The sequence below is a fragment of the Ceratotherium simum genome, chromosome 17 (assembly GCF_057802395.1).
Source record: "Ceratotherium simum simum isolate JZ-2026a chromosome 17, ASM5780239v1, whole genome shotgun sequence".
Taxonomy (NCBI): domain Eukaryota; kingdom Metazoa; phylum Chordata; class Mammalia; order Perissodactyla; family Rhinocerotidae; genus Ceratotherium; species Ceratotherium simum.
In genome coordinates, this window is record NC_141916.1 from 53,985,311 (window position 1) to 54,010,918 (window position 25,608).

The following is a 25,608-nucleotide window of genomic DNA, read 5'->3' on the forward strand; positions in this document are numbered from 1 at the left end:
AAAAGCCTGGAGAGAAGGCGGCACAGCCAGGAACTCCACTATCGGTGAGGGTGAGCTCAGAGCGGGGTTCTAATTCCTACTGTATAAGCAGCGAGGCACAGTGTAACTTTCAGAAGGAAAAGCAGTATTCTAAGGAACTTACTCATATCATTGATTTCTCGAGTTTGTGAACGTTTGTTAAGGCTCTATGCAAATGAGACCGATGCTGATTGGCTGAGAAAGAAGCCAGTCACACCCCTTTAGTTTTTAAGAACGGAGACAGCGACTCGCAGCAGTAAAAGCTTGGAGCTAGAGTACCTCTCGCGCTTTCCTAAAATGGCCTTGTGATGCCGTGTTAGCTGCAGCGGTACGCCCTCTAATTTCTTTTCTAAGCTTGAAGTTGTCACTCGCTCCTTCCTCAAACCATAGGATTCCAATCGCTGTAACCCACCGAAACTACGGCCCCTGCCCCTCCGCCTCATAACCGTTTCTCTAGCCATTCCACGGAAAGGATTCAGGACTCTGGTGGCTCCTAGCCGTGTGACCAGTTGCAAAAACGTTCTCAGACCCGACCACGTCCGAAGCGTGCCTGTCCCAGGCCTCCAGCATCTCCATTTCCCAGCCTTGGGAGGAAGGAGGAGATTGGCACCGGGAGGACCCCCACTAGGAAGCCAGGGCTCCAGGGCCCCGGGCTCTTCTGAGATCCCGTCTCCAACTCTCCAGGGTCCCTACACTCAGTATCTTCAGAAGGTCCGTCCCTTCCCACTTCCCTGCCAGCCTCTCCGGTTCCACAGCTTCCTCTCCAGGGACCCCTGCGCAGAGACCCCAGCCCCCATCCCAAGCCCACCACCATAGCCCGCAAAGAACCAGTCACAGCCATCTTCCTGGGGAGTCGTGAGGATGTTTTTGTTTGGTTGTTTTTGGTTGGGATGTTTTTTAAAGAGCGTCATATAGATATTTATATATATAAATTATTAATGTGGGGGAGGGGCAAGGGACATACATCGCAGAGGGGGCGCGCACACAAAGGGACTGAGGAGGGGCAGGGGCCGCACACGATGCTACGCAAAACAGCCACATCTAACAGATGAAATAATCACACCAACGGGGTGGGGGAGGGGTGGTGGCCACTGGGGGTTGGGCATGGGGGAGGAAGAAAGCAGGGGGACAAGGGAAAAGGACCTGGTCCAAGATACTGTGTGCTTTCTGCCCCCACCCCCACTACCTCCCCACCGCGGCACACCACAGGAGCCTTGGACTTCCATCTGTCCCATCCTCCCTCCCTCTGCTCAGCTGCGAGGCCCTTCAACTGAGCAGCACCCCTCCTCGGCTCTGGGTGGCAGGCCTGGAAGGAGGCCTCCAAGGTCCAGATGCAGGGGCCATGGGTGCTCTTGATCGCAGGTTCTACAGCGGCTTGTCGCTTTCCTTCTTCAGGTGACTAGGGGAGAGGGGGTACAGAGCAGAGAGAGGAGAGACTGAGGTCGACCCTGACCTGGCCCCTCTCACAGAGGGGGATGGTGGAAGAGAAGGGCCAGGTCTCCCTCCCCCAGGAGCCTAGTGCCCAGCTGGACCATGCCCACACCCTGCCAGCTGCCAGGCCAGCTGAGCTTGCATCCCCTCACTCCCTGCCAAGGGGTGCCGTAGTACCTGTAGTAGTCCTCCTGGGCAGGTAGGGGCACGCTGTGCAGCGGGTGATGGGCATGTAGCCACTGCTGCTGCTCTAGCGCCAAGCGCTGCAGCTCAGCTGACTGCGCGTGCATGGCCTGCAGCTGGTGAGCTGCTGACATCGGGGCAGAGAGGGAGGCTGGCAGGTCCCGGTAAGGAGTAGCTGTGGGCAGAAAGAGCAGGAGGCACATGACTGATGGGGTACAGATACTTACTCTGGGCCAGGAGAGAGCCAGCCACTTTACATACAGAGGAAACTGAGACTAAAAAGGTTAGGAAACAGCCAGTCCTGCAAGTTGCCAGTGGTTAGAATTCAAACCTCTTAGCCTGGCACTAAAACCTGTGCCTCTCTTGGGCAGGGCCTCAGCCCTCCTACTTCCATCCTGGTTCCTCTGGGCACCTCCTCATCCCTCCCCAAGCCCAACTAGGCCAATCTCACCCAAATTCCTCCTTTCTGCCCTTCTTTCACTAGACCCTCCCCACCTCCAACCTCCATCCTTACCAAAGAGCTGGTGACGAAGAACTTCATTCTCGTGCAGAGGGTGAGGAAGAAGGGGGTTGGGGAGGGTCCCGGCTGGGTAGGGGATCCGGGTAAGGTGAGACCCTGAGGCCAGGGGGTCAATGAGAGGGTGCACCGAGGCAGAGGCTGGAGGGCAGAGAAGAGGAAGGTGTCACCAGAAGGCAGAATTGGGGGAAAAGCATGCATTTGGGTGAAGGGAGCCAAGCCTGGGAAGAGAGATGGACAATCAAAAACAGGGAGATCCAGAATGGAACAAGGAGGCACAATGGAAGAACTGGGGGCCTGGGGGATGGACAGGACAAGACCCTACTGGAGTAGGACACATGGATGGCAGAGGACAAATTACAGTTGTCAGAGGGGTCTGAGAAAAAGGAAAGAAAGAAGTACACTGCTTGGAGAGATGGAAGAGGATAGAAAGTTTGGGAAATGAGACAGGAAGAGAGAGGAGGTTAAGAGAGAAAGCACAAGAGAGCCTGGAATGAACGTGTTTGTAAGGTTAGACTGGGCAGTGTTCTGGACAATGAGAAATATGGTGAAAGGATAGTAAGGAAAGCTCATATCACCTATGACCCCCACAAGCAAAGCCACAGGGCTCTTTCTGGAAGGTCACAGATCTAGAGATGGGGTGGAACATGAAAGACCTCCACCTGGGAGGAGAGGAGAAGATGGCAAGAAACAACAAGAGTCAAATCCAGACAAGCAAGAAAATGGGCATGAGAAGGGCTCGGGGAGAGGGGCTGTGAGGGTATAAAAGTGTTGTTCCTTCCAAGGTTTCCAGCTGGGTCTTTATCACGGGTGGGCTGCTAGAGTTGGAAGAGAGCCGAGGGCTGGAAAATTATAGTCTCTGTAGCGAGTTTAGGGCATGAGGAGACAGGCTGGCAGATGACAGGAAGGCAAAGATGTGGGCAGCAATCTCAGGAGAGAGGCTCGTGCCACACTTAGGGAGGGACGTCTTGGCCTCAGGAACAGAAGAGCCCAATCACTTGCCAGGGGGCAAGGTGGCCCCAAGAGGCCAAGGCAAAGAAGTCGAAGTCTCACCTGCATGGATGGCATCCTGCTGGTGGAGGTGCAGGTGGGAGTGGATGTGGGAGTGTTGGTGGTGATGGGGGGTCACATTGAGCATCTGCAGCCGGGCCAACGGGTCATTGCCCAGGGCTGCCACCCGTTCTGCGTGCTGCCTCTCAGCTGCCAGACGCTCAGCGTACGACATATCAGGCCGCAGGGCTGGCCCAGCCGCCAGCGCTAGTCGTTCTCTCTCCAGGGGCCCCAGGCTCGGATGAAAGGGGAAAGGGTGCAGGCCAGGTGGGCCAGGCTGCAGAGCCAGGCCCCCATGTCGGGGGAAGGGATCCAGGCCTGGCCCAGGGACCCCGTGCAGGGGTTCCAGCTCACTGGGCTTCACCTCGAAGCCAGGCTTGAGGCGGTCACGGAGGTCTCGTTCACGGGCTTCCCGCTCCCTCTCCCGGGCTGCTGGGTCACTGCTGTACAGCGCCGGGACATTGTAACCCAGGAGCCCCGGGTCCACCGCCCCCAGGGGCACGTAGAATGGATGGTTGCGATTGCCAGGAGACATGACGTGGGGCCGGGCGTATTCACTGAGAGTGCGCAGGGCCGGAGTGTCAGGACCCAGGTAGGGGGGCACTGTAGCCACAGCACTGCCCGGCTCAAATGGAGGGCGATGGGGCACTGGGCCGAGAGATGGGCACTCCACTGGAGCACGGCCCTCCTGAGCCAACTTCTGTGGGATACAGAGAGAAGCGGACTCAAAAGGGCAGATCTGGAGAGAGGTGGCTGGTCCTGAGCTGCTCATTTGTCTCATCAGCTGAATGCCAAAATGCCTGACATTATTGGCACTCAGCTTTCCAGGAACTTCGCTACCCTCTTCTCGTGGATATTGGCTCTCCCTACGATCCACAGGTAGTCTGACCTGAGCTTGCCTTCCCCCAACCCAGGAACGCACTGATCCCTCCCGCTGGAATCCTTTAGTCTCCATTTCCTGGGATGCAGTGGTTCCTCCTCTCTGACAGGTGGCGCGATGACGCCCCCACCCCTCGAGCCTCCCTGCGCGGCGCAGAAGGCGGGCGAGCAGGCGGGCCAGAAAGAGGGCGGCGCACGCGGTGACGCACTCACCACGCTACGCTCCAGCTCGCGCTCCTTCTCGCGCTCGCGCTCCTTCTCGCGTTCCCGCTCGCGCTCGCGCTCCTTTTCTTCGCGCGCGCGCTGCTCGGCCTCGCGCCGCACCTTCTCCACCAGGTCGGCGCGCTTCTTGGCCAGCTTGGAGCCCTCCAGCGGCACGAAGTACAGGTCGCTGCGCGCGCACGAGTTAAAGCCGCGGTCCAGGTGTTTGTTGAACCTGCCGGGTGCAGAGGCAGTGTGCGCTCAGCCCCTGTGAGCTGCCCGAGCGGCCCCGCGGGGACCGTGCCCCAAAACCAGCCCCCGCAGGCTGAGGGCGAGACAGGGATCTGAGTCCTTTAAAAAGCACATGAACGCCGGGTGGGCCTGCTCCAGCTCTGTCGGTCCCCATTCCCCGCCCGCACCTGCCCTGGCTGCTCACCTGGCTGACTGGCTGGCGTGGCTGGGCACATCTACCACCTTGGGAGGGGGCGAGGGGCTGCGGGCCGGGGGCACTGGGCTCTCGGGGGCCTCGTACTCCTCAGCTGGCTCCTGTTTGATCTGCGTGGTGCTCAGGGGCGGCCCTGAAGCAGGGGCTGCAGACGGTGGTGGCAGGGATGACAGGCCCGAGGACCCCGCAGGCGGCAGTGGCCCAGGCCCCACAGTGGGCGAGCCCGGCTTGAAGGTCCCTGGGCCTGCGGGCGGCGAGGCGCCTCGATAGCCTGGTGGGGTCCCCGTTCGGAAGGAGGACGGCGACCCCGGCTTGTATCCGGGTGGGGTGGCTGTCTTGTAGGCCCCTGGGGACGGGGCTCTCTTTCCATACGGCGGGGGACCTGGTGGGGAGGCTGTTTTGTAGCCTGCTGGTGAGGAAGCTACTGTGGCAATGACCGTGGAAAGTGTAGCCGAGGAGGTGGTGACTGGAGGTACCGGTGGGAAAGGGTAGGGCGCCCCTTGGGGCCCCTGGGAAGGAGAGGGATGTGAACATGGATAGGACCCTTGAGAAGAAGAAGAGGAGTTGGAAGAGGAAGAGGTTGGGGGGCCGTTGGGGCCTGCTTGGCTGTAGGACACCTGGCTGTGAGGTGGAGGCAGGTGTGCTGGCCCTGGCGGGTAGGGCCTCAGAGAACCCAGGGAAGGAGACATGGCATAAGGGTGTGCATGGTGGGAGCTACTGCTCTCCAAGGGGTGGGGATATGCTCCAGGTGGAGGGGGTCCAGAGCTCCCATGATGTTGTTGCTGTTGCTGCTGGTGATGATGGTGATGTGTTGGGGCTGGTGGGTGGGCAGTGGATTGGCCTCCAGTAGAAGGAGGGAAGGGGCCTGGATGGGCATTGCTGTTGGCTAACAGGCGACCATACGGAGGAGGTGGTGGGGGACCCTGGCTCCACACAGCCTGGGATGGGAGAGAAGGCTGAGTATACTTGGGCGGCTGATTGGAGACAGAGAGGCTTGTCGGGGGAGGGAAGGAGTGGGGATAACTGGGCAATGCCTGGGAAGCTGGGTACTGGGAGGCAGAGGAAGAGGAAGAACTGGAAGAGGAGACTGCTGCAGAGCTACTACTAGATGATGAATAAGGATACCTCATTGGGGGGGCTGGGGCAGAAGAGGAGGAAGCAGGGGGCAGAGCATGGGGTGAGGGAGCAAGAGTGGGGCCCTTCTCTGTGCCAGGAGGAAGTCCACCCATACCCTGCCCCATAGCATGGGGAGAGGGCAGATGCCCAGGTAGTGGCTGGGCCCCCAGGCCAGGAGGAGAGGCTGATGCATTGTTAAGGGGTCTCAGAGCAGGTGGGGGAGGCAGGTTTGGTGTCACATGGGGGAAGGTGGCTGGTGGTGGAGCAGAGGGTAGGTTTCCACCCCCCACTGGAGTGTTAGGCAGCTTTGTAGGGAGAGCACCACCAGCCCCAGAGCTTGATATTGAAATGGGGGTGGTGGGTGGGGGGTGCTGCTTACCCCCACTAGGAGCCCCCACTGAAGAAGCAGCCCCTCCCCCCTTGGGACCCATTGGGGGTCCAGACAAAACTCCTCCACCAGTGCCCCCCGGGTAGAGCTGTGGATGAGGGGGAGGGGCCCCAGGAGGAGCCTGGAACATTCGAGATGTGGGGGGCTCCATGGGAGCATGATATCCAGTGGGTGTCACAGAAGGATGGGGTTCAAAGCCAGGCTCTGGCTGTCGGGGGGTGCTGTCTGGCGCTGGAGGGGAGGGAGGAAAGAGTGGAGGTGGGTGGTAGGGGTGGGCTGGGCCCTGGGATAGGCCAGAAGACGAGTCGGAGTCATTCTCCACGCTTCCAGGGCTGTAGATGCTGGGGGACGTGCTTCGGTTATCCTGGTCGATATCCCTAGGGTCACTGCTGCCATCATCATTGAGGCTCCGCCCATCTAAACTATCCAGATCCGAGGGAGACTGTGGCCGAGGGAGCTCCTGCTGTAGAAAAGGGAGGGCCATTTTTCCCTTTCCTTTTCTTGCTTCCCCTAGATTTGGGGCCTCCCTTGCACAAAATCATTTCCCCCTCAGCACACCATGACCAAGATGTGATGAATACTCTTGCTCAAGCCCACCTCCCTGCCATTTGGGGATTCCCGCAGTATCCCCACATTCTCAGCTGCTCCCTAGCAGCCAGTCTTGCTTCCCTCCTTGTAAAACCTTATTCGTTCCTCAAGTGTCGATCTCAAGCACCCTCTCCCCAGCCACAGCTGAACCAAATCCCTGTCTTCCACTAGCTCATATCCCCCCTCCTCTCGTCTCATTTACCCTTTAACTAAGCATCCCAGAAACCCTTGGTTCTTAAAAAGATCACTTCTGCATTTTCCTTATGATTTATTTGTTAACCTCCTCCCAAGCCCCTTCATGAAAATCAGGACCTAGAAAAGGAGAGACTAGAATCCCCCACGCTCTTCTAGTCCCCTTCGGCCCTGCCTGGTCATCTAGTGGGCTGGCGAAAGCCCTAAAGATCTGACATCTTATAGACAGGGCAACTTTCATCAACACTAGGGTATGACTTTTCTCTCATATCCCAGGCAAGATTGAAATAGGAATTGTGAGCGAAAGGAAGTCTGGGGGGAAGAGTGATCAGAAAATAAATTGGGATGGCTGCAAGGGTCTCCCACCTCGGTTTTGGTCTTTTTTGGTGCGTTGGTCTCCTCACTTTCACTCTCTGAGATCTCCTCACTCCGGCCCTGCTTGCTGACTTTTGGGGTGGAGGCTTCCTCTACTCTGGCCTTCTGTGAGAGAGAAAGAGAAAATTCCTGTCTTATACCTCCCAAGCCTCCATTACCCTCTGCTAGACAGGAAGTTCCCCCACAACACACACACACACACCCCTGCAGCCCCAGTGCCTGGGCATCCTGTGGGTGGGAGGACCTGAGGCCAGAATACCTTGGCAGTCTGCCTAGACTTCTCAGCTCTGCCATCACTGCTGGACGTGCTGACCCCTCCAGGGGAGGCCCGGCCCCTTGATCTCAGTTCTTCCCGGGGCCCAGGGGCCTCTTTCTTCCGTCCACTCCTCATTGACATCTGAGGGAGAAGGAGGCAGATAATGTAGTTGTTTACGTTGCACCTAACTTTGTGATGTGCCTTATTTCTGTTCTCCCTCTCCAGGCCCTTCCCCCTAGCTTCCCTGCCCCTAATCTCTCATGTCTCATTTTAGCTACTACTCACTGAGTCTTTATTCTGTCGTGTCTTCATTCTTCAGGCTGTGGAGACCCCATTCTCCTCTGCCTGGGCAGCTGAATACAAAAACTTCTCTGCTTCACCCCAAGTTCCCCACAGCTGTGGCCTGGGAAGCAGGAAGCAGGATCTCCAAGTGTCCAGTGTAGGCACCTGGAACTTGCAGGATCTGTTTTCAGTGAAGCCTGTTAGAAAAAGACCATCAGAGTCTCCAAATTAGGGAATAGAGTCTGGAAGGGACATTACTGTGCTTGTCATGGGACTGAGTCAGTGGCCCAGCCCTAGGCCATTGGGTCAAGAGGAACAGGCCCCGTAAGACATTGCTGGTTTGCCCCATGGGCTACCCCAGCCATCTACAAGTGAAGGAGACTCTGCAGAAAACTCAGATGTACCTAGGAGCTCCACTTCCGGAGATCACACTATCTTACCCTTCATGATCTCTAGGAAATGTCCATGCGCACGCAAATTCCACAGAGCCTTACAAAGGAGCAAAAGAAATGGAGCTGAAGTATTAACTAATTTATTGAGTATCTTCTTTATGTGAAGCCCTTACACATACAATTTCATTTACTATTTACAACCAACCCTGGAAAGTAGGTATTCTTATTATTCCCATTATAGAGGTGAGGAAACTGAGGCTCAAAGATAGTGACTGTGACTTGCCCAACTTCACATGATGAATACACAGTGAGGAACCAGCAACAGCCATTAGACTCAAGCCCACGTCTCCCTGACTTCAAAGCCCATGCTCTTTCTTCTATACTTTGCCATTCTCTCATCAGAAGTTGGTGGGGAAAATGCTCAGAAGGTCTAGATCAGTCCCAGAGATATGAAAAAAATCTTTTTTCACAGCAGAGTAGGTGGTAGAAGAACGTCCCATTCTACAACACAAAGGCGCACAGCCCTACCAATCCCAAGACAAAACCGAGGTGTCCCCAAAGTGCAGAACTTCGTTTCTGAGAAACCCCCTCTCTAGTGCTTGGGTTCCCTGAGGCTAGAGGAAAAGTCAGGGCTTTCACTTTACCAACCAAATCAGTGAATATCAGTGAGCACAAAATACAAATTTACAAGTTTGTAAGCCTGTCCTCCGACTTGGCTTAGAGAGGGACACACACCTCCTCACAGCCTATCTATATCTATCTATGTATATCTTTATCTATATACAGTCATGCTTCACTTAATGACAGGGACACATTCTGAGAAATGCGTCGTTAGGTGATTTTGTCATTGTGTGAACCTCACAGAGTGTACTTACACAAACCTAGATGGTGTAGCCTACTACACCCCTAGGCTACATGGTACTAATCTTATGGGACCACCATCATGTATAGGGTCCGTCGGTGACTGAAACGTCATTATGTGGCAGATGACTGTAGTCAGCTGTTCTCATTTGCACTTCTTTGTATTTTTTGCCAAGTGTCACACTCCCCATATTACTGACCATAAAATCTTTTGAGAGCAGAAACAACATCTTCTTACTGTTTTCTTCCTTTCTATACCCGCCACTGATGTCACATATATACGGGTGTTCTGTTCTTGTTATTGACCTTTAAACCCACTAACTTCGGTAGGTGTTCTTGAATGAAGTGCTGCTGGCCTTGGGGGAAACAGGGTAAGCTTGCCCACCTATTCTGAGTTAGGAGGCCTGGCTAAGTAAATGGCATTTCCACATTCTATAGCATATTTTTCCCAAGGAATACAGAGTAATTACTTCTCACTCAACCCTACTGAGGCAGGCAGTGAGGGGGGAGCCTAACCTTTCCAGGAAATTTAATAACAATTTACTTAAGGGCTGGCCCAGTGGCGTAGTGGTTAAGTTGGTGCACTCCACTTTGGTGGCCCACGGTTCGCAGGTTCGGATCCCAGGCGTGGACCTACGTACCGCTTATCAAGCTGTGCTGTGGCAGGCGTCCCACATATAAAGCAGAGGAAGATGGGCACCTATGTTAGCCTAGGGCCAATCTTCCTCAGCAAACAGAGGGGGATTGGCAACAGATGTTAGCTCAAGGCTAATCTTCCTCACCAAAAAAAAATAAATAACAATTTACTTAGAGTCACAAAATAGCTGGGACAGAGCCCCAGGTCTTGTGAAGTTACAGCTGATGCTCTGCCCAGTAAACCAGCCATTTTTCTTCAACTACAACTATTACCACATTTTTAAGTAGTTGTGTAGATAGGTTTTAAAATAGTGTTGGGGCCGGCCCCATGGTGTAGCCGTTAAGTGCGTGCGCTTTGCTGTGGCGGCCCAGGTTCGGATCCTGGGCGCGCACCAATGTACCACTTGTCAGGCCATGCTGTGGCAGCGTCCCATATAAAGTAGAGGAAGATGGGCACGGATGTTAGTCCAGGGCCAATCTTCCTCAGCAAAAAGAGGAGGATTGGCATGGATGTGAGCTCAGAGCTGATCATCCTCACAAAAAAATAAAAATTAATAAATAAATAAAATAGTGTCAACCCAAAAAAAATCCAAAGAACAAGACCCAACATAACAAAAGGGGAAAACAACCTCAACAAAAGCATAACAAAGATGACTATTTGTGACTGGGTGCCTTTGCCAGCCCTTCTAGAGGACGGTGCCCATCTCTCCCTCCATCACAGAACCTGTTCACCAAGTCATTTAGGGCTTGGGGATCCAAAATGGCAGAGCAATACCAATGTGCCCCTCCCCCACCTCAACTTTTTTAATCTGCTGAATTTTGATGAAATTAGCAATGAGTAGCTTTGAAGGAGAAAAGCAGTCATAAAAGGGTAGGTAGGGGCCAGCCCCGTGGCGTAGCAGTTAAGTGCGTGCGCTCTGCTGCTGGCAGCCGGGGTTCAGATCCCAGGCGCACACCAATGCACTGCTTGTCAGGCCACACTGTGGTGGCGTCCCATATAAAGTGGAGGAAGATGGGCACGGATGTTAGCCCAGGGCCAGTCTTCCTCAGCAAAAAGAGGAGGCTTGGCGTGGATCTTAGCTCAGGGCTGGTCTTCCTCACAAAAATAAATAAATAAATAAAAATAAAAAGGGTAGGTAATCCTGGAAATAAGGAGTGGCAGGGGGAGAGGAGTTAGGATTGGGCTGCATATATGTTTCTGAACCTGGGGCACATTTTAGCACCAACAAGCTGAGCGACACATCTTGCCCTAAGGAGCCAGTCACTATGACTAACATTTATAGAGCACCTACTATGTATCTGGCAACACACAAAGCACATTCACCTTCATAGCCTTACTGCAAAAGGAAATGATAAAGACCAGACTGGGAAGGTGGAAAAGTGAGAAATAGAGAAAGAATCTCTAAGAAGGAACAGGAAAAGAAATTAAGGGAGAAATATGAGAAGGATGTCAGAAGGAATACAACTGAGGCACAAGGCTTTCTGGGAAGGGCTTGCAGGGTGCATTTCAGGATCATTGGCCCAGCCCCCATCATCATTCCGGACCCGCCAGACTCACAAACCAGTCCAAAGTGACTCCTAGATAACAATGCAGCCCAGACCAGCAGATAACAATGGACTGTCCTAAGCCTTAGAATTCAGGTTGTCAGAGGGGCCTCAGAAATCATCTTCTCTATAACCCTTTCATCTTACAATGAAGCTGAGGCTCAAACAAAGAGAAGTGACTCGCCCAAGATCACAGTTAGAGGTACAGCCAGGACTAGACACAGGTCTCCCAGCTCCTGTTCCCGAGTATTTCCAGTGCACCAGGCTGTTCCACAGCCCTCTCCCCTGGACCACCCTCACCTGGGATGGGTGTGGAGAGCCCAGCCATTCCTACAAGGTCAGGGAAATAGAAGGTGGAAGGTTAGCTGAGGAAAGGGTCACTGTGGCAATAGTCTGGGAAAGAGCAAAAGGGAGACTCAAGTTTAAGCAAATGGAAGACTATCAGTGCAAGGAAGCAAAGAGACCACTGTATACAAAAAATCTCAAATAATAAGGGAGGTAGAGAGCCCAGAAAGAACTACCAAAAGATCCTATAACTTCAACAGGAGCATTTCCATTCTCCCACCATGCCTAGGGGGAGGGACCTGGAGAAATACCTATGACCTGCAAATAACCTGTCTCCCTGTTCCAACAGACTGCTGGATGGAAAGGGGTGGAGTCCCTGGGGAATCTCCTATCCACCAGCAGCACCAGAAACATCTCCAGAACCCAGCCAAGAGTCCCGGAACATACCTCAAGGCTGAGGTCCACTCAATATTCTGAACCCCCACCTATTGGATATCCCACAGGATCATTGCCACGGCAACAAAATGGCAGAACCTGCCCCTCAAGAGTCCATCCCAGGGGTCCATCTGCTAGCCACTCCCCCTCCAGTTGCCAAAGCAACTCCTATCCTCCTATAGCACCCTCAGAGAAGGGAGCTTAAGAGTACCTACCCCAGTAGGAATAAGCCCACGCACAAAGGGAAATCTTTGAGTTCAAAACAGTAATGAAGACCCCGGCCCCATGGAAACCATGGCTAGAGGGGCAGTGGGCACTCTGAGGATTTGAGGGTAGAGATCACAACTTGTTTGGCGTGCCTATAAAATTGCCCAATCCCCCCCGCCCCAGCCTGTTTCCACCCTCCCAGAAACCCCTTCTCCCTAACTCTCCTTCTTCCTCCTCAATAGTTTTAGGAGGACCCACACTACTGGGCCCCAGTGTGCCCCTCTCCAAGAAGTAACTATGCCTGGAATTGGAAAAACAAGGCCAAAGGTGACCTGGAGTAGGGGAAAGAAAATTGAGTCACAAAAGCATCACCCTCCCACTTCCACCCAGGAATACCTCCAGTTCTTCTTCTCAAAGGTGGCCCTCTCCTTGGCCCTTTCCCGGCCTCCTTTTCCTCAGGTTCCATCCTCCTCCCTCATCAGCTACAATCCCCTCTCTTTCCACCTACCACACCCCTTCCCCATCTCCCACTTCCCTTCTATACCTAAGCACCCGGTATAGAACCCGGCTCTGAACCCCGGGTTCTGGGCCTTTGGGGTTTTCCTGGACCCCTCATGCCCCACCTCGCTGCCATCTCTCCATCCTTGTTGCCTTCGCCCCGAAGCCCCCTCACAGGCAGCCCCCGTTTCTCCTCCGCCAACCCTCCACCTCGGCGTTCCTCTTTTGGTGCCAGGGTCCTGGCTACCCTCTAGCCCCATCAGCCCTCCTCCTGAGACCCTCCCACGTTCCCCCACCTTCCAGATCCTCCCGGTGCCCTGGTCCCCATCCCTTCTCGGGGGCCGGCCCCACCCCCTGAGCCCCCACCCTCAGGCCAGGCAGTGCCCACAGTGGGGGGACCGGATCGGGAAAATAACAAATGGAGGCGGCGGCGGCGGCGGGAGAGGGAACCGGGAGGGGTGGGGGTGGGGAGCCACGGGCCAGAACCCGGGCGGGCCCGAGGCCCGGGCGGCAGCAGATCTTACCTGGTTGTAGCTCGGGACGGCTGGCTGCCTCCGAGCCGGATTCGGGGCTCCGGCGCCTCCGGGCAGCGGCGGTGGCCGCTCCCCCGCACCCCTCTCCTCTTCCTGCGTTCAGTCGCCGCCGCTACGGCGGCGGCGGCGGCGGCCCGGACCCTCCCAGAAGGCTGCCCCCATCCCCCTTTTTCACTCCACCTGGCCCCGACTGCCCGCCGGCCCGCCGGAGCAAATCCCGACCGCCGCTCTCGCTCGGCCCCTCCCCAGGCGCGCCGCCTCCCCCGGCCGCCCGGAATGCCGGGGCCGCGCCGCCGCCCCCGCCGCGCCGCTCGCCCCCGCGGCCCGGCCGGCCCTCTGCGCGGCTCTGCCCCGCCGCCGCCCGCGCCCGCCCGCCGCAGCCGGCACTCGCGCGGCCCCGGCCCCCGCCCTGCGCGGGCGGTCGTCCCTGCGCCCCCTCCTAGCCCCTCCCCGAGGCCAGCGGTCCCCCCTGAACGGGTCCCGGCCCGAGGCCCCGGCCCGACGCGGGGCTGCGGGCTGGCAGGGCGGCGCGTCCGGCGACTCGCACAGGAAAGCGGACGGCGGAGGGAGGGAGCCTGGGAGAGGGGGATGGGAGAAGGGAGGAAGACGGAGAAGGAGGGAGCGCGGAGGAACGAGGAGAGAGGGGCCAGGAGGGAGACGCGAGGGAGGGAGCGCGAGGCGAGCGGCGAGGGGGGAGAGTGGGGGATCGGAGAGGGGGCGGCGCTGCGCGAGTTGGCCGAGACGGAGGCCGAGGGGCCGGGGCGCGGGGAAGGGTTCTCCGAGGCGGAATGTGGGGGGCCCGCGGGCCTGGCGCCGAGAGGGCTAGGTAGGAGGGGCTGTGGGTTGTAAGGGCAGATCGGGGAAGGCTGGAGAAGTTGGGGGGCAAAGAGTCTGGCAGAGGTGAGGTGGGAGGTTGTATGTATGTGGCAGAGATTGGAGTAATGGGGTTAGATTGGAAAGATGGAGCTACATGGGGGCTTTGGGGGCAATGAAGTCTGTGACAGGAGGCGAAAGAAGCATGGGGTGACAGCGTCTCTGGCAGACATGTAGCCGGGGAGGTTTGGGGGGCAATTATGAGAGAATGGGATGGAAGTTTGGTGTCATAAGGCGGGGAAGAAACTGAAAAGATGGAGACATATAGGAGGATGGGGTTTCTGGAAGAGTAAAGAGGTTGGGGGTGATTAGTGTTAGGAAAAGAATAGGGAATATAAGAATTTGGGGATGATGAAAGAAAACTGAGGAGAGAGAAATCCAGAGACGTCAGTGTAGAGAAAGAAGGGAAAACATGAGGAACCTTAAGAAGGGATGAAGGAGGTGGGGCCAGATGCATGTTCTAGGGGGAGGCTGGGGTTCTGAGTGGGAAAGGAGGGTGGAAGGCACAGAGATGGCTGGAGTATGGGGGTGGGGGGTTTCCAAAAGAGCTGAGGAGAGTTTTGGTAGGCAAGACAAGGTAGATTGAATGGGGTGGGGGCGGAGTGAGGGGGGTAAAGAAGATTAGAAGGAAGTGTAAGATAAACAAGGCCTTTGGTGGCAATATGGAGGAGGGAAGGTCAGTGATGGAAGACCCGAGTGAAGATGGGAAAGGAAAACAGCAGAAGGAAATGATAGAAATGGGGAGGGTAAGCCCCAGGGTAGGTAAGGGATTAGTTTATAGGAGTGGAACACCATCTTCAGGCCCTTCTGTCTGGTGGTGTCTCCATTTTCCTTCTCAAATCTGTTTGAAGTCATCACTGATGGGGTACCTTGGGCCACAGGGAAGGGGCCAGGTGGGTATTAGGCTCAGTGTGGAACCAAATCCCTGGGTGTCCTGGTTCCCCAAGCCCAATGATTCTAATATGGAGACAATCCCCACCTAGTCCGCAGGCCGTTCCTCCTCCCCACACTGCTCTCCAGGCAGCCTCTGACTCTGTCAGTCTGCCAGCCATTCCCAGTCTTCAGCCATGAAGCCAGCACCCCCACCAGTCCACCACCAGTGTCTTCTTCTGGGCTCCCTCCCTGGCCCCACACCAAGCAGCAACATCTCCAGGACAAAGGACACCAAGACACTGGGTGATTTTTTGGCAGCTGAGATTGGGAAGGCCAGAGAATGGGAGGGAGGCAGGCAGGCTGGGAAACAGGAAGAGCTGGAGCTGGAGTCTGGATTGGAGCCCTCAATAGCTCTCCAGATTTGGGGTGGGGGTAGGGGATGTGTGGGGCTAGGCCAGCTAGAGGTCAGGGGTGGGCCCTGAATGGCAGGATCCCACCAGCCTTCTGGGAAGGAAGGAGGTTGGCTCTGTAGCAACTCAGATTTTGCCTCGTATTTCCTTGAGCCAGGCTCAGCCAAGTTCTAGGAATACCTTAAAGCTCTAAATGGATTCTAAAGCACTGGGGAACCTGAGCGAGAAGGCTTCCTTGGCCTAGGAAAGAATCACCACTCTTTAGTGTCTTGAATTGGTTGGCACTCACTTTACCACCCCATGCCCACCTTCCTTACCCCTCAGGGCCTTCTAGAAACCAGGCCAGCTCCCTATTCCCGCCCCCTCCCTCCCCTACCCTGTGCTGCTCCCCTCTCTTCCTCAGTGCCCTAGGATAGCCCTGCTCCTTCTCCCCACCCCTAACTTTGTTCCTTGACTCCTCCCCTCCCTGGTGCATTTCCTCCCCTGCACTTCTCAGTTCAGTCTCCCTCTGGGCCCTGGCCCAGACCCTTCTGAGGTCCCTTCCAGGCTGAGCTCTTATCCCTCATTTCTTAACCACTAAGAGATGCGCTAGAATGGTGACATATCTGAGCCTAAAAGAAAAATTTAGGCATATGTAGGAATGGGATGGGGAGAGTTAGAAGAGAAGCCAGGGTCTACCCCCTCCAATTCCTCCCCTGCCTGAGGGCCAGGCTCACAATTCAGCATCAGAGAACATCACACACACACACCCCACCATCTCTCACCCCAGCTCCCTTTTGGGCCCCAGCCCCCCACAACCCACTGGTCTCCAGGCAACGGCACAAAGGGAAAGTGAAGAGAGGGGCCTGGGAGGCCCAGGCCAAGCTGGGCTAGCTGTAACCCAATCCAACCCAGTGCCTGAGGAGGGACATGGCTGCCAGAGAAGGCAACCTAGCAAGGAGGGAAGAGAGGGCAGAGGTGAGGAAATGTGGCTCTAGCCAGAATAGTCCTGCTCAGTCTAGGAGTTACTGAAAAAAGACGGATATAATGGACCCCAGAGAAAACTGAGAGGCACAGAGAAAAGTACAGTGTGCCCTAAGGGAAACAGAAGGGGAAGCCAGGAGACATGGAAGAGAAGGGAAAGATGAGATGCCCACACTGAAATTAAGAGGCCAGAGAAGAGGGGGCAAGAAGCTCTTTGAACTGAAAATGGCTGAGGTTGTCAGCGACACAGGAAGAAGAGCAGAGAAATGGGTCCTGCCCGTACAGAACTGGAATTCTCTCCTAGTCCTGGCTGGGCAGAATGGCAGAGGGAGCCCAGGACCAGAACTGAGAGTAGAAACAGTGGAGGCCCACAGAGGGAACATCCTTGAAATGCCTCCCACCCCTCCCCTAGCTTGGGGAGCAGTGTGGTGTCCTGCAGAACCCTGACTCCCTCTAGTGGTCACAGCTCCCCCAGTGCAGCCTCTATGGCTGGGCTCTGCCCTGGTGTCAAAGCACTGTGAGGGGGTTTCTTGGGGGGGGGGGTTCCTGGGTTCCCATCTCAATGCTGGGGTTCCACTGGAGCTGAAGAGTTGTAGTGGGTCTCCAGCCACACATGGCACGACCCAGCCAAGGGGGCCTGTTGGGCACTAGTTTACTGGAAGACTCAGTTCATCAGGCCCTCCTCTGTACACCCCACCCACCCCCACCCCCATACCTTCTTCCCTCCCCAGTTCCACATCTTGCTCCGGATGATGCCCATGCAGTGCTGTTCCATCCCAGAAGCGGCCAGGATTGTTTGGGAGGGGCTGATATGGGAGCTGCTCGAGTCCACAGCTTTATCCCTTCTTTGGTCAATGCCCTTTGGGAATTTGAAAATACTTTGGACCCCTTTCCCCAAAAAATGAACATATACACAGAATGTTTGATACTTTTAAGAATTCTTGGACTCCAGATTAAGAATCTCTAATTCACCTGGGTCCTGGGACGAGGCTTGCTGCCAAGCAGGCAAGGCAACGTGGTCCCCATCTGGCCGGGGTGGGGTAGGCAGTGCCATCATCCTGGCCATATTTGCTCGGTTTCTTCCTCTTTTCCTGCCCTCCCCAGCTCTGCTATCCAGTTTCACCAGCCTCCCGGTGTTCCATCTTTCCTCCCTTCATATGGACTAGAGTAAGACTCCTCAGACACAATGATGCACTGTGATTCAGACTTTAATGGTGGTGCTCATTTCAGTGCCACAGAGGTGGTGGCATCTGTGGAACATGGCATGGGGGAGTGAGACATTGTTCTGGTGCAGCTGGAGGAAGAAGAGGGAAGCTAAGGCTGGGGAGAGAGTTATCGGGGAAGAGCCCCCAGGCACACAGCCCCACCTCTGGACTGAGCCAGGCTTCAGTTAAGGGTTGGCACACACAACGGAACTGACGTCAAGGCCCTTTTCTGTTACCTTTTCCAGTCCAGCAAGACCTCCCACCCCAGGCCATCTCAGAATCTACAGCCACATGAAATACAGACACACAGTCCCCTCTAGTCAGGCCAGTTTTTGGCCCTGGAGTTATGGGGAAATGATTAATTAATTAACAGGATGAATAAAAAATAAATAAATGAATAAATAATACACTAAAGTCTTAGGCCAGGCATGACCATGCAGCCGGCACTCCTCTCCACCTCAGCACTCTGCAGTTCCTGGTTCATATGCAACATGAAACCAGCACAAAGCAAAGGTGACATGTGGCCCCTCTCTAAACACCTCAGCAACCAACGCTGATGCTCCTGTCACAGACCCTGATCATTCTTCCATGGACCCCCTTATAATCCTCAGTCTCACGGCCAGTTTTTGAGGAGAGAGAACAGAAAGGAAGGAGAAGTGGAGAGTGTGGAACCCAGATAGGGGAGAGCAGAGACAGCAGGGGCCAGACAAGCTAAGGAGCAGCGCAGCAGGTCAGCCGGGGTGTCTGGGGTGAAATACCACAGAGCAGGACAGGAAGCAGTTCCAGGAGGACGGAGCAGGGTTCCAGGCTCCGGGCAAGCAGTGGGATCACAGCACGCTGGGGTTGCGGAAATTATGTCCGGCAAAGCGAGCTTCATCCCCCAGCTCTTCTTCAATTCTGAGAGAGATGAGCCAGAAAGGAAAAGTCAGGGAAGCAGGAGGATCCAAGTCTCTTCCCAGGAGGCTCCCAGCCTCCAAGGCCCTCACTCCACCTGCTCCTGTGTCCTAGCGCAAGTGTGAGCATTCCCTGGCTTTCCCATGTAACCTGTGGGATCCATCAGTCATGCTATTAGTAAACTCATCTTTCAAAAACAAATATTTTCTGGATATCTACTGTTCTCCAGGCCCTGGACACTTCCACTGGAGATGGAACAGTGGGCAAACAGACCTTTTAACCATCTGGGCCCTGGGCTCCCATTCCCCAGGTTCCCTCACCTCATGAGCTGGTTGTACTTAGCCAGACGCTCAGAACGGCACGGGGCGCCAGTCTTGATCTGAAACATCCCAAAAGATAAGCAGCTCAGTGGCTGCCCCTTCATTCCTTGAAAGGACACTTATACTCCCTTAAAATTCCCCTGACACCCTCAAACACCTAGAAGGAGAGACCCACCAATTCCACAAAGATCTCCCTTGCACTTACCTGGCCTGTGCACAGCCCCACCACCAGGTCAGCGATGAATGTGTCCTCAGTCTCTCCTGAGCGATGACTCACCATGACTCCCCAGCCATTCTCCTGGGCCAGCTTGCACCTGTATCCATACACCAGCACTGACCCCCCAGCTCCTCACACTGGGCACTCTCTTCCCAGCCCCAAGATTGGGTCTATGTCAAGAAACATCTGGAGGAAAGCTGTCTGGGAGTGGAGCAGAGAATTGGGTGGAGGAAGCAGAACTAAGAGAGCTATGAAGGGGACTCCAGGCTCCCTGCTCTCTTCACATCTGTGGGCAGGATTAGGCTGGGAGCACTTCCAGGAGGGGTCCTGTAGAAACAGGCTGAGTAGGAGAGGGCCAGGAGGCACTCACGCTTGGATGGCTTCTGTGACCGAACCAATCTGGTTGACCTTGAGCAGCAGACAGTTGCAGGCCTTTTCCTCCACTGCCCGCTCGATACGCTTTGGGTTGGTCACTGTCAGGTCATCACCCACGATCTGGATCCCTACATTGGCTGTGAACTTCGACCAGGCAGCCCAATCATCCTGGTCAAACGGGTCCTCGATGGAGACCACTGCAGGGAGAGCAGTAAGGGGGCTGTTGATCCTCCCAGGGTCTGTGCAACAGGCAGGAACACCCCACTTTGATTCCCTGAAATGGACAGATCCCCTGGCTAACTGAGCCTGCTCATTCTTGCTTCTCCCTGCCCCCCAAAAATAAGCCTGCCATAACTGATTCTTATCTTGATTCTTTCATAAAACTTTTTTTCAAAAAAAAAGTATTCAGAACCTTTCTCACAACCTGTCTTTGCATTTCCCTATTTTCACTACCAGGAAGCTCTTCCTCATTACTAATCAAAATTCTTCATTCTGCAATTTATGTCTACTTTTTCTTGCTCTTCTGTCTCAGGAAGATGAAAACCAACTGCCTACATCCAGGGGTAAAAGCCCTCGTTAGACTTCAAGAGAGTAATGCAGTCCTCCTCGGCCTTCTGTTCTATTCACACATCATTTCCAGCTCTATTCAGCATCCATAATTTTATAAATCAAAAATACTACAATGTGCTAATTCCCTGCTAGGTCCATGTCACCCTCTCACCATCCATGGTTCCTTCCAAAGCCTTCCCCATGACCCCAGTAGCTTCAGAGCCTCTGACTTTAATCAGGACCCGAGGCAGATGCAACAGATTCATCACAGGAGCCTGCACACGTACACGACATTCGAAGCCCAGGCTCTGCAGGAGGCTCCTTCATCCCATCCCTGTTTCTCATGTTCTTCTTAGGACCCTCCACCCGACACCTGAGTCAGCACCCCATAAAGTCCAGAGTTGCCCCAACACATCCCTGCCTGCCCCCGACACACCCCCTGCCCTCTCTCCACACCCCTTGCTCTCACCAGGATAGTCCCTGACAAAGTCCTGGTAGAGGGCCCCTAGCTGGTCCCCAGTGATGTATCGGGAAGGATCAGCGGGAGACTTGAAGTCCAAGTCATATTTGCCATCACGATAAAACTCTGAGGCAGCGACATCCATGCCAATGACAATCTTTTCCGTGTAGCCAGCCTTGTCGATGGCTTCCTTCACCAGTTCCAAGGCTGGGGATGGAATATAGTGAGATTATCAGCAGGAAGGGTGGGCAAGGAGGAATGAGGGAAAGAAAGAAAGTCAGAGCAGAGGTGGAGGACTTGCTGGGGAGAAGTCTGGCTAAGGTTGTTGGTGGGGTTATCCCCAGGTCTGGGAAGAGCAAGCCTTCTTCCAGGAAGGCAGAGGAATGGAATTCTGATAATAATATATATTTTTTTAATAGCTCTCATTTATTGAGGGCTGTGTCACCCAACCACTTTACATATACAGTCACGCACCGTATAACGAAGTTTTGGTCAAAAACAGACCGCATACACAACGGTGGTCCCATAAGATTAGTACCTTATAGCCGAGGTGTGTAGTAGGCGATACCATATAGGTTTATGTAAATACACACTATGATGTTCGCACAACGACGAAATCACCCAACTACTCATTTCTCAGAACGTGTCTCGTCATTAAGTGACACATGACTGTATGATCTCATTTAATCCTCACAACGATGCTATGAAGTAGATACTGTACTATTCCCATTTTCCAGATAACAAAGACCAAGCATTGAGAAGGTAAGTAAGAAAGATCACCAGCCAGTAACACTTCAAGTCAAGGTTCAATCTAAGTAATTTGGCCTCAGAACCTTAACTTTTAACCACTACCTGTATTGTTTCTATTCACTACACAGTTTCTCCCAGGGCAGAGAAAAATTAGAGATCCCAGAGGCCTAAGAAGTTGGGGTGGGAATGGGATAGCTTTGGAATGGATTCCCTGGAGTTTGGCAAATCTCATCAAACTGAGAATCCTATGGAGTAAATGCCAGGATGGATCCCACAGATCACCTGGACCACATCCCAGCATTGCGAGGGGCTCCAGTGAGAACTGACAGTTGCTAACAGATCTCGTTGGGCAGGTGAAGACTGTCCTCCTGGGCCTACTTGTGAATTTGGCAGTCCTTCTGCAACCCACTCCAAGTACTGGTACCTCTTGGAGTCAGCTCAAGGATCCTCTACCCACACTCCTTAGGACTTAGTGAAGTGTGTGGCCCTTACTGATGCCCCAGGATGGAGTGAGACTTAAGAGTTGGGAATGGGGCTCCTGGCCTCACCTTCACTGTTCTCCAGGATATTGGGGGCAAAGCCACCTTCATCTCCCACATTGGTGGCATCCTTGCCATACTTGTCCTTGATGACCCCCTTGAGTGTGTGGTAAACCTCTGCCCCGAGTCGCATGGCATCCCGAAAGTTCTCGGCGCCCACTGGGAGGATCATAAATTCCTGCATGGCCAGCTTGTTCCCAGCATGAGAGCCACCATTGATCACGTTGAAGGCCTGGGAGTCACAGGACAGAAAAGTCACAGAGCATTTCCCTTTCCGCCCCTGGGAGTGTTAACCCAAATCCCAAACATCCCCCAGCTTCCTAGACTCAGGGTCTCATGTCCCCATCCTTTCTCTTTAGCTGTCCCAATTCACTTTCCTCCCATCAACCTCACAAGGTTTCATGCTCCCCCCCTCACCCCTGGGAGGGGCACAGGCATGGCGCACGCAGGCTCACCGGCACAGGCAGGATGAGGTCTGAGTTCCCGGCCAGCTGAGCAATGTGGCGATATAGGGGCAATTCCCGCTCTGCTGCCCCTGCTTTACACACGGCCAGGGACACACCCAGGATGGCATTGGCCCCAAACTTGGCTGGGGGATTACAGAGGAAGGCACTGAGCAAAAATGTCGCCTTCCTCTTCTAGCCCTTGCCTCCACCTATACTCCCAAAAAGGAGCCAGTAAAGGAGACCCTCTCCTCCCTCTCCACTCCTGCGACATCTCATCCATCCTCTCCCGAAAACAGCAGGGAAGGGGGATAGGGAGAGAGGAGGTGACCGGAAAGGGTAGAGAGCTGCAAGTATTTCTAAACATCCCTGAGGCCATAGACTATCTCATGCCAACTCCCCACTCTTTATGCTGCACAGAAGTTCTTCCTTCTGTCTCATGTCACTCCCTCCCACTGCGGTTAAACGCATCTTCTCTTGCTCTGGCTTTGGGAGGGGGATGGAAGAAGGGCTAGTCCTCTGACAGTCCTTCCTAAGGAAGCCCCCACAGCACTGGCCCCTTCAGTTCTCTCTGCTCCACATGTCCCCAGCCTCGTACCGCCCCGCTTTCTCCTGGTCCCTGCTTACATTTGTTCTCAGTCCCATCCAACTCCAACATCAGGTGGTCCAGCTTCTCCTGCTCTACCACAGAGAGACCCTGTGGGCAGAGCCGCCATCACCCAGGGCCAGGATGGAGGCTGGACCCTAAGGCAGAGCCTGCCCCCCTCCACACACAGGATCCCATCCAGCCAGGGTCCAGCCAGTTTCCTGTGACAGCAGCCTGTCTGGATTAGGGGACGTGAACCAACGCCCCCACCCCCACCCCCCAGAGCAGGGGGCAGTAAGGAGTCTTCATCCCCACCCTTCCCTTGGTAACCATTATTCCCAAGAGGTGGGCCTTTCTCCCTCTTCTTCCTCCTCCCCTAATCCAGGATTCCTTCCAGGATCCTGGTCCTACGACCCCCAGCAAAGAGCAGGCCTCACTGAGCTGATGAGGGCCGGTGCAATGGTGGTGTTGATGTGGTCCACTGCCTTCAGGACACCTGGGGAGAGGCAGAGAGGCCAGACTGGGTCAGGCCAGGAGGGGTCAGAAGGGAAAAGGATAGGAAGGCATGCAGGAAGAAGGCTGGGGATTGGTGTGAGGCAGGAATATAAAGCTGAGGGGTGGGAGAGCCTGGAAAAGAGAAAGGGCCTCACCTTTGCCTAAGTAACGCTGTTTGTCCCCATCCCTCAGCTCCAGGGCCTCATAGATCCCCGTGGAGGCTCCACTGGGCACCGCAGCCCGGAAGAGACCTGGAAGAGAAACATGGAATAAGAAGGGAGAGAGAAGGACACCACAGGGACCAGGTGGTGTCCTTTCAGCCTTCCAGCTCTAAACTCCTGCCTGCCACCTCCAATCCTCTCCCCACACTGCTCCCTCATACACACACACACACACACACACAAGGAGGCAGATGCACAGTGCCTCCTCATCTGCCCCACTGAGGTCCCACATGCACAAGTAGGAACCCACAGAAATGAAGCTCCGCAGGCAGCACACACATGCACACACAGACAGGTGCGCACACAGACGTGCAGAGGTAGGGCACGTCTCAGACACTAAACCAGAAAGGAGAGCTGCCTATCCCAGCTCCCCTGGACAAGGAGGATCCAGCCCCCACAATGCAGGCTTGTGAGCCTGGCCCAGCACCCCATTGCCACAGGGAACCAAGCATGGCGGCTGTGCGAAGGCCCATGCCCTGCCCTGCCCATTACCTTTGGCAGTGTAGAGATCCACCTCCACCGTGGGATTCCCACGGGAGTCCAGGATCTCCCGGGCCCAGATCTTCTCTATGGACATGATGGCTGGGATTTCCTTGGGTGGAAAGGAAGGAAGGAGAAAGATGAGGCTTAGAAGGGTGGAGCCTGAGATCAGTGGGAGGGGCCAGAGGCTGGGAGGGATGGGAAAGAGGTTACTGCAGTGGGTGGGGGGTGGGGAGGAGCTGGCTGCAGTTTTCGGCTGTCGAAGGGATTCCCCCCCCCCCCCCCCCCCCCCCCCCATGGGAAAAGGGGAAGGTCAATGCAGTGAGGAAGGGGAGGTCACTGCAGTGGGGGGCGGGGTAAGATCAAACGACGAGATTGGAAGACACCGCAGTGAGGAGGGGAGGGGCACAGCAGTGGTTCCCTCACCCCCTCAGCAGCTTTGGCAGCCGGCTGGTGGGGTTCCCCTAGATCGCTTCAGAGCAGAATGGCTGCCAGGCTTGCATTTCTCCTTGGAGCCAAGAAGAGGATGGGTTGTCTGGGCAGCCGGGGCCTCTCCTCCAGAGACCCCATCCCACCCCAACTTAACACCCCAGCCACCACTCCGGGGTCCCAGTCTCTTTCCCAAACCCACGTCCCTCCTCTTCCCGAGAGATGTACAGTAGAGAAGTCTGGGGAGAGGGTCCTCGGGAAGGCCATCAGTCCCTGGGGGTTGCATTGGGGACGGAGGAGGAGAGACCCGGGGGCAGAGGCGATGCTGGGCCCTTTCTCTCCCTGCCCCTAGACCAATTCTCCCCTCCTCCCATCCCTCCCCCGTGCACAGAAAGAGGCAATGCAAAAGAAGAGGGGCGAGGTGGGGGCGGAGTGGGAGAGAGGAGTCTAGAGGAAGTCTGGGGATGCTGAGGTGGGGTGAGAGAAGACATTTCCCCAGGTGCAAAGCCAAGGGACGTGCCAGGATAAAAATGCACAGCCCGGGGAGACCCCAAACTTAACAGCGACAGAACCGGAGGCGAAGAAGGGCGTGGGGAGAGGGACAGGTAAAGGTGGAGAAAGGCGCAGTTAAAAAGAAGCAGGTGCGGAGAGGCCTGGCGCCCAAATGAGGAGGGGTCGACGGCCAGAAACCGAGAGGAGCGACCCCAGAAGGCTGGAGAAGGAGGGTGCCCGGGGGATGGAGCAGGTGCGCAGCGCCACGGGGCGAGAGATGCGCGCAGACCAGGGGAGAGGGACTGGGGGCACGGCGGAAGGGAGGGGGCTGGAGAGGCGCGGGGGTCTGGTTGGGGCTTCACCTTGGGGCTGCGACTCAGCTGGTGACGGTGGCGGTGGCGGTGGCAGTGGTAGTGGTGCCGGCGGCGGCGGCGCTGAGAGCGGGAGTGGCGGCGGTGGCGGCTGCGGCTCCCGGGCGGCAGGCGGGGGACGGGCGGGGGGAGGCGCCGATAGGGCCGAGCGGGCGCATGTGACCCGGAGCCCCCGATGAGTCAGGAGCCGCCGGCGGAGGCGCACGTAGGAGCGCGGGTGGGGGACCGATGGGAGTGAGATGGAGGAGGGATCGGGGGAGAGCGATGGGGGAGGGGCGGGGGGGCGACCCAGGACCTGGCCCCCAGCGCCCACGCGCGCTCATACCCACGCCCCGACCCCCTCGAAAGTA

At 55.6% G+C, this 25,608-nt stretch overlaps 2 protein-coding genes across 5 annotated transcripts; both read right to left on the reverse strand.

Annotated features, from left to right (window-relative positions):
• Positions 1 to 61: 61 nt before the first annotated feature.
• ATN1 (atrophin 1) lies at positions 62 to 13,606 on the reverse strand. Of its 3 annotated transcripts, none has more exons than XM_004438691.3 (10): positions 13,305 to 13,605; positions 7,925 to 8,118; positions 7,643 to 7,780; positions 7,375 to 7,488; positions 4,716 to 6,688; positions 4,292 to 4,514; positions 3,203 to 3,899; positions 2,147 to 2,290; positions 1,627 to 1,807; positions 62 to 1,417 (listed from the first exon to the last, which is right to left on the reverse strand). In XM_004438691.3, exons 2-10 carry the CDS (start codon positions 7,949 to 7,951, stop codon positions 1,384 to 1,386), a joined length of 3,531 nt encoding a protein of 1,176 aa, XP_004438748.1. In that variant the 5' UTR covers positions 7,952 to 8,118; positions 13,305 to 13,605; the 3' UTR covers positions 62 to 1,383. The 3 variants fall into 3 exon arrangements, with proteins under 3 accessions (XP_004438748.1, XP_004438747.1, XP_087298947.1); XM_004438690.3 differs by having other exon boundaries at positions 4,716 to 6,691; positions 13,305 to 13,603; XM_087442821.1 differs by lacking the exon at positions 2,147 to 2,290 and having other exon boundaries at positions 4,716 to 6,691; positions 13,305 to 13,606.
• A 4,016-nt stretch (positions 13,607 to 17,622) lies between these two features.
• ENO2 (enolase 2) lies at positions 17,623 to 25,367 on the reverse strand. 2 transcript variants are annotated; one of them, XM_087442824.1, is made up of 13 exons: positions 25,250 to 25,330; positions 24,393 to 24,474; positions 23,979 to 24,078; positions 23,421 to 23,516; positions 23,208 to 23,266; positions 22,812 to 22,881; positions 22,197 to 22,330; positions 21,751 to 21,973; positions 20,462 to 20,659; positions 19,439 to 19,640; positions 19,057 to 19,165; positions 18,852 to 18,910; positions 17,623 to 18,534 (listed from the first exon to the last, which is right to left on the reverse strand). In XM_087442824.1, the coding sequence occupies exons 3-13, from the start codon at positions 24,061 to 24,063 to the stop codon at positions 18,465 to 18,467; spliced, it is 1,305 nt and encodes a 434-aa protein (XP_087298950.1). In that variant the 5' UTR covers positions 24,064 to 24,078; positions 24,393 to 24,474; positions 25,250 to 25,330; the 3' UTR covers positions 17,623 to 18,464. The 2 variants fall into 2 exon arrangements, with proteins under 2 accessions (XP_087298950.1, XP_004438749.1); XM_004438692.3 differs by lacking the exon at positions 24,393 to 24,474 and having other exon boundaries at positions 25,250 to 25,367.
• Positions 25,368 to 25,608: the final 241 nt, after the last annotated feature.

Excerpts from the sequence above, each read along its gene's own strand:
- ENO2 (XM_004438692.3), bottom strand. The coding sequence starts at position 24,063 with ATGTCCATAGAGAAGATCTGGGCCCGGGAGATCCTGGACTCCCGTGGG. Across the intron at positions 19,641-20,461 it reads CTTTGTCAGGGACTATCCTG|TGGTCTCCATCGAGGACCCG; the intron begins GTGAGAGCAAGG and ends CTCTCCCTGCAG. Across the intron at positions 19,166-19,438 it reads GTCACAGAAGCCATCCAAGC|GTGCAAGCTGGCCCAGGAGA; the intron begins GTGAGTGCCTCC and ends GTATGGATACAG.
- ATN1 (XM_004438690.3), bottom strand. The coding sequence starts at position 7,951 with ATGAAGACACGACAGAATAAAGACTCA. Across the intron at positions 6,692-7,374 it reads CAAAAAAGACCAAAACCGAG|CAGGAGCTCCCTCGGCCACA; the intron begins GTGGGAGACCCT and ends CCTTTTCTACAG. Across the intron at positions 1,418-1,626 it reads GCCCAGGAGGACTACTACAG|TCACCTGAAGAAGGAAAGCG; the intron begins GTACTACGGCAC and ends CCTCTCCCCTAG.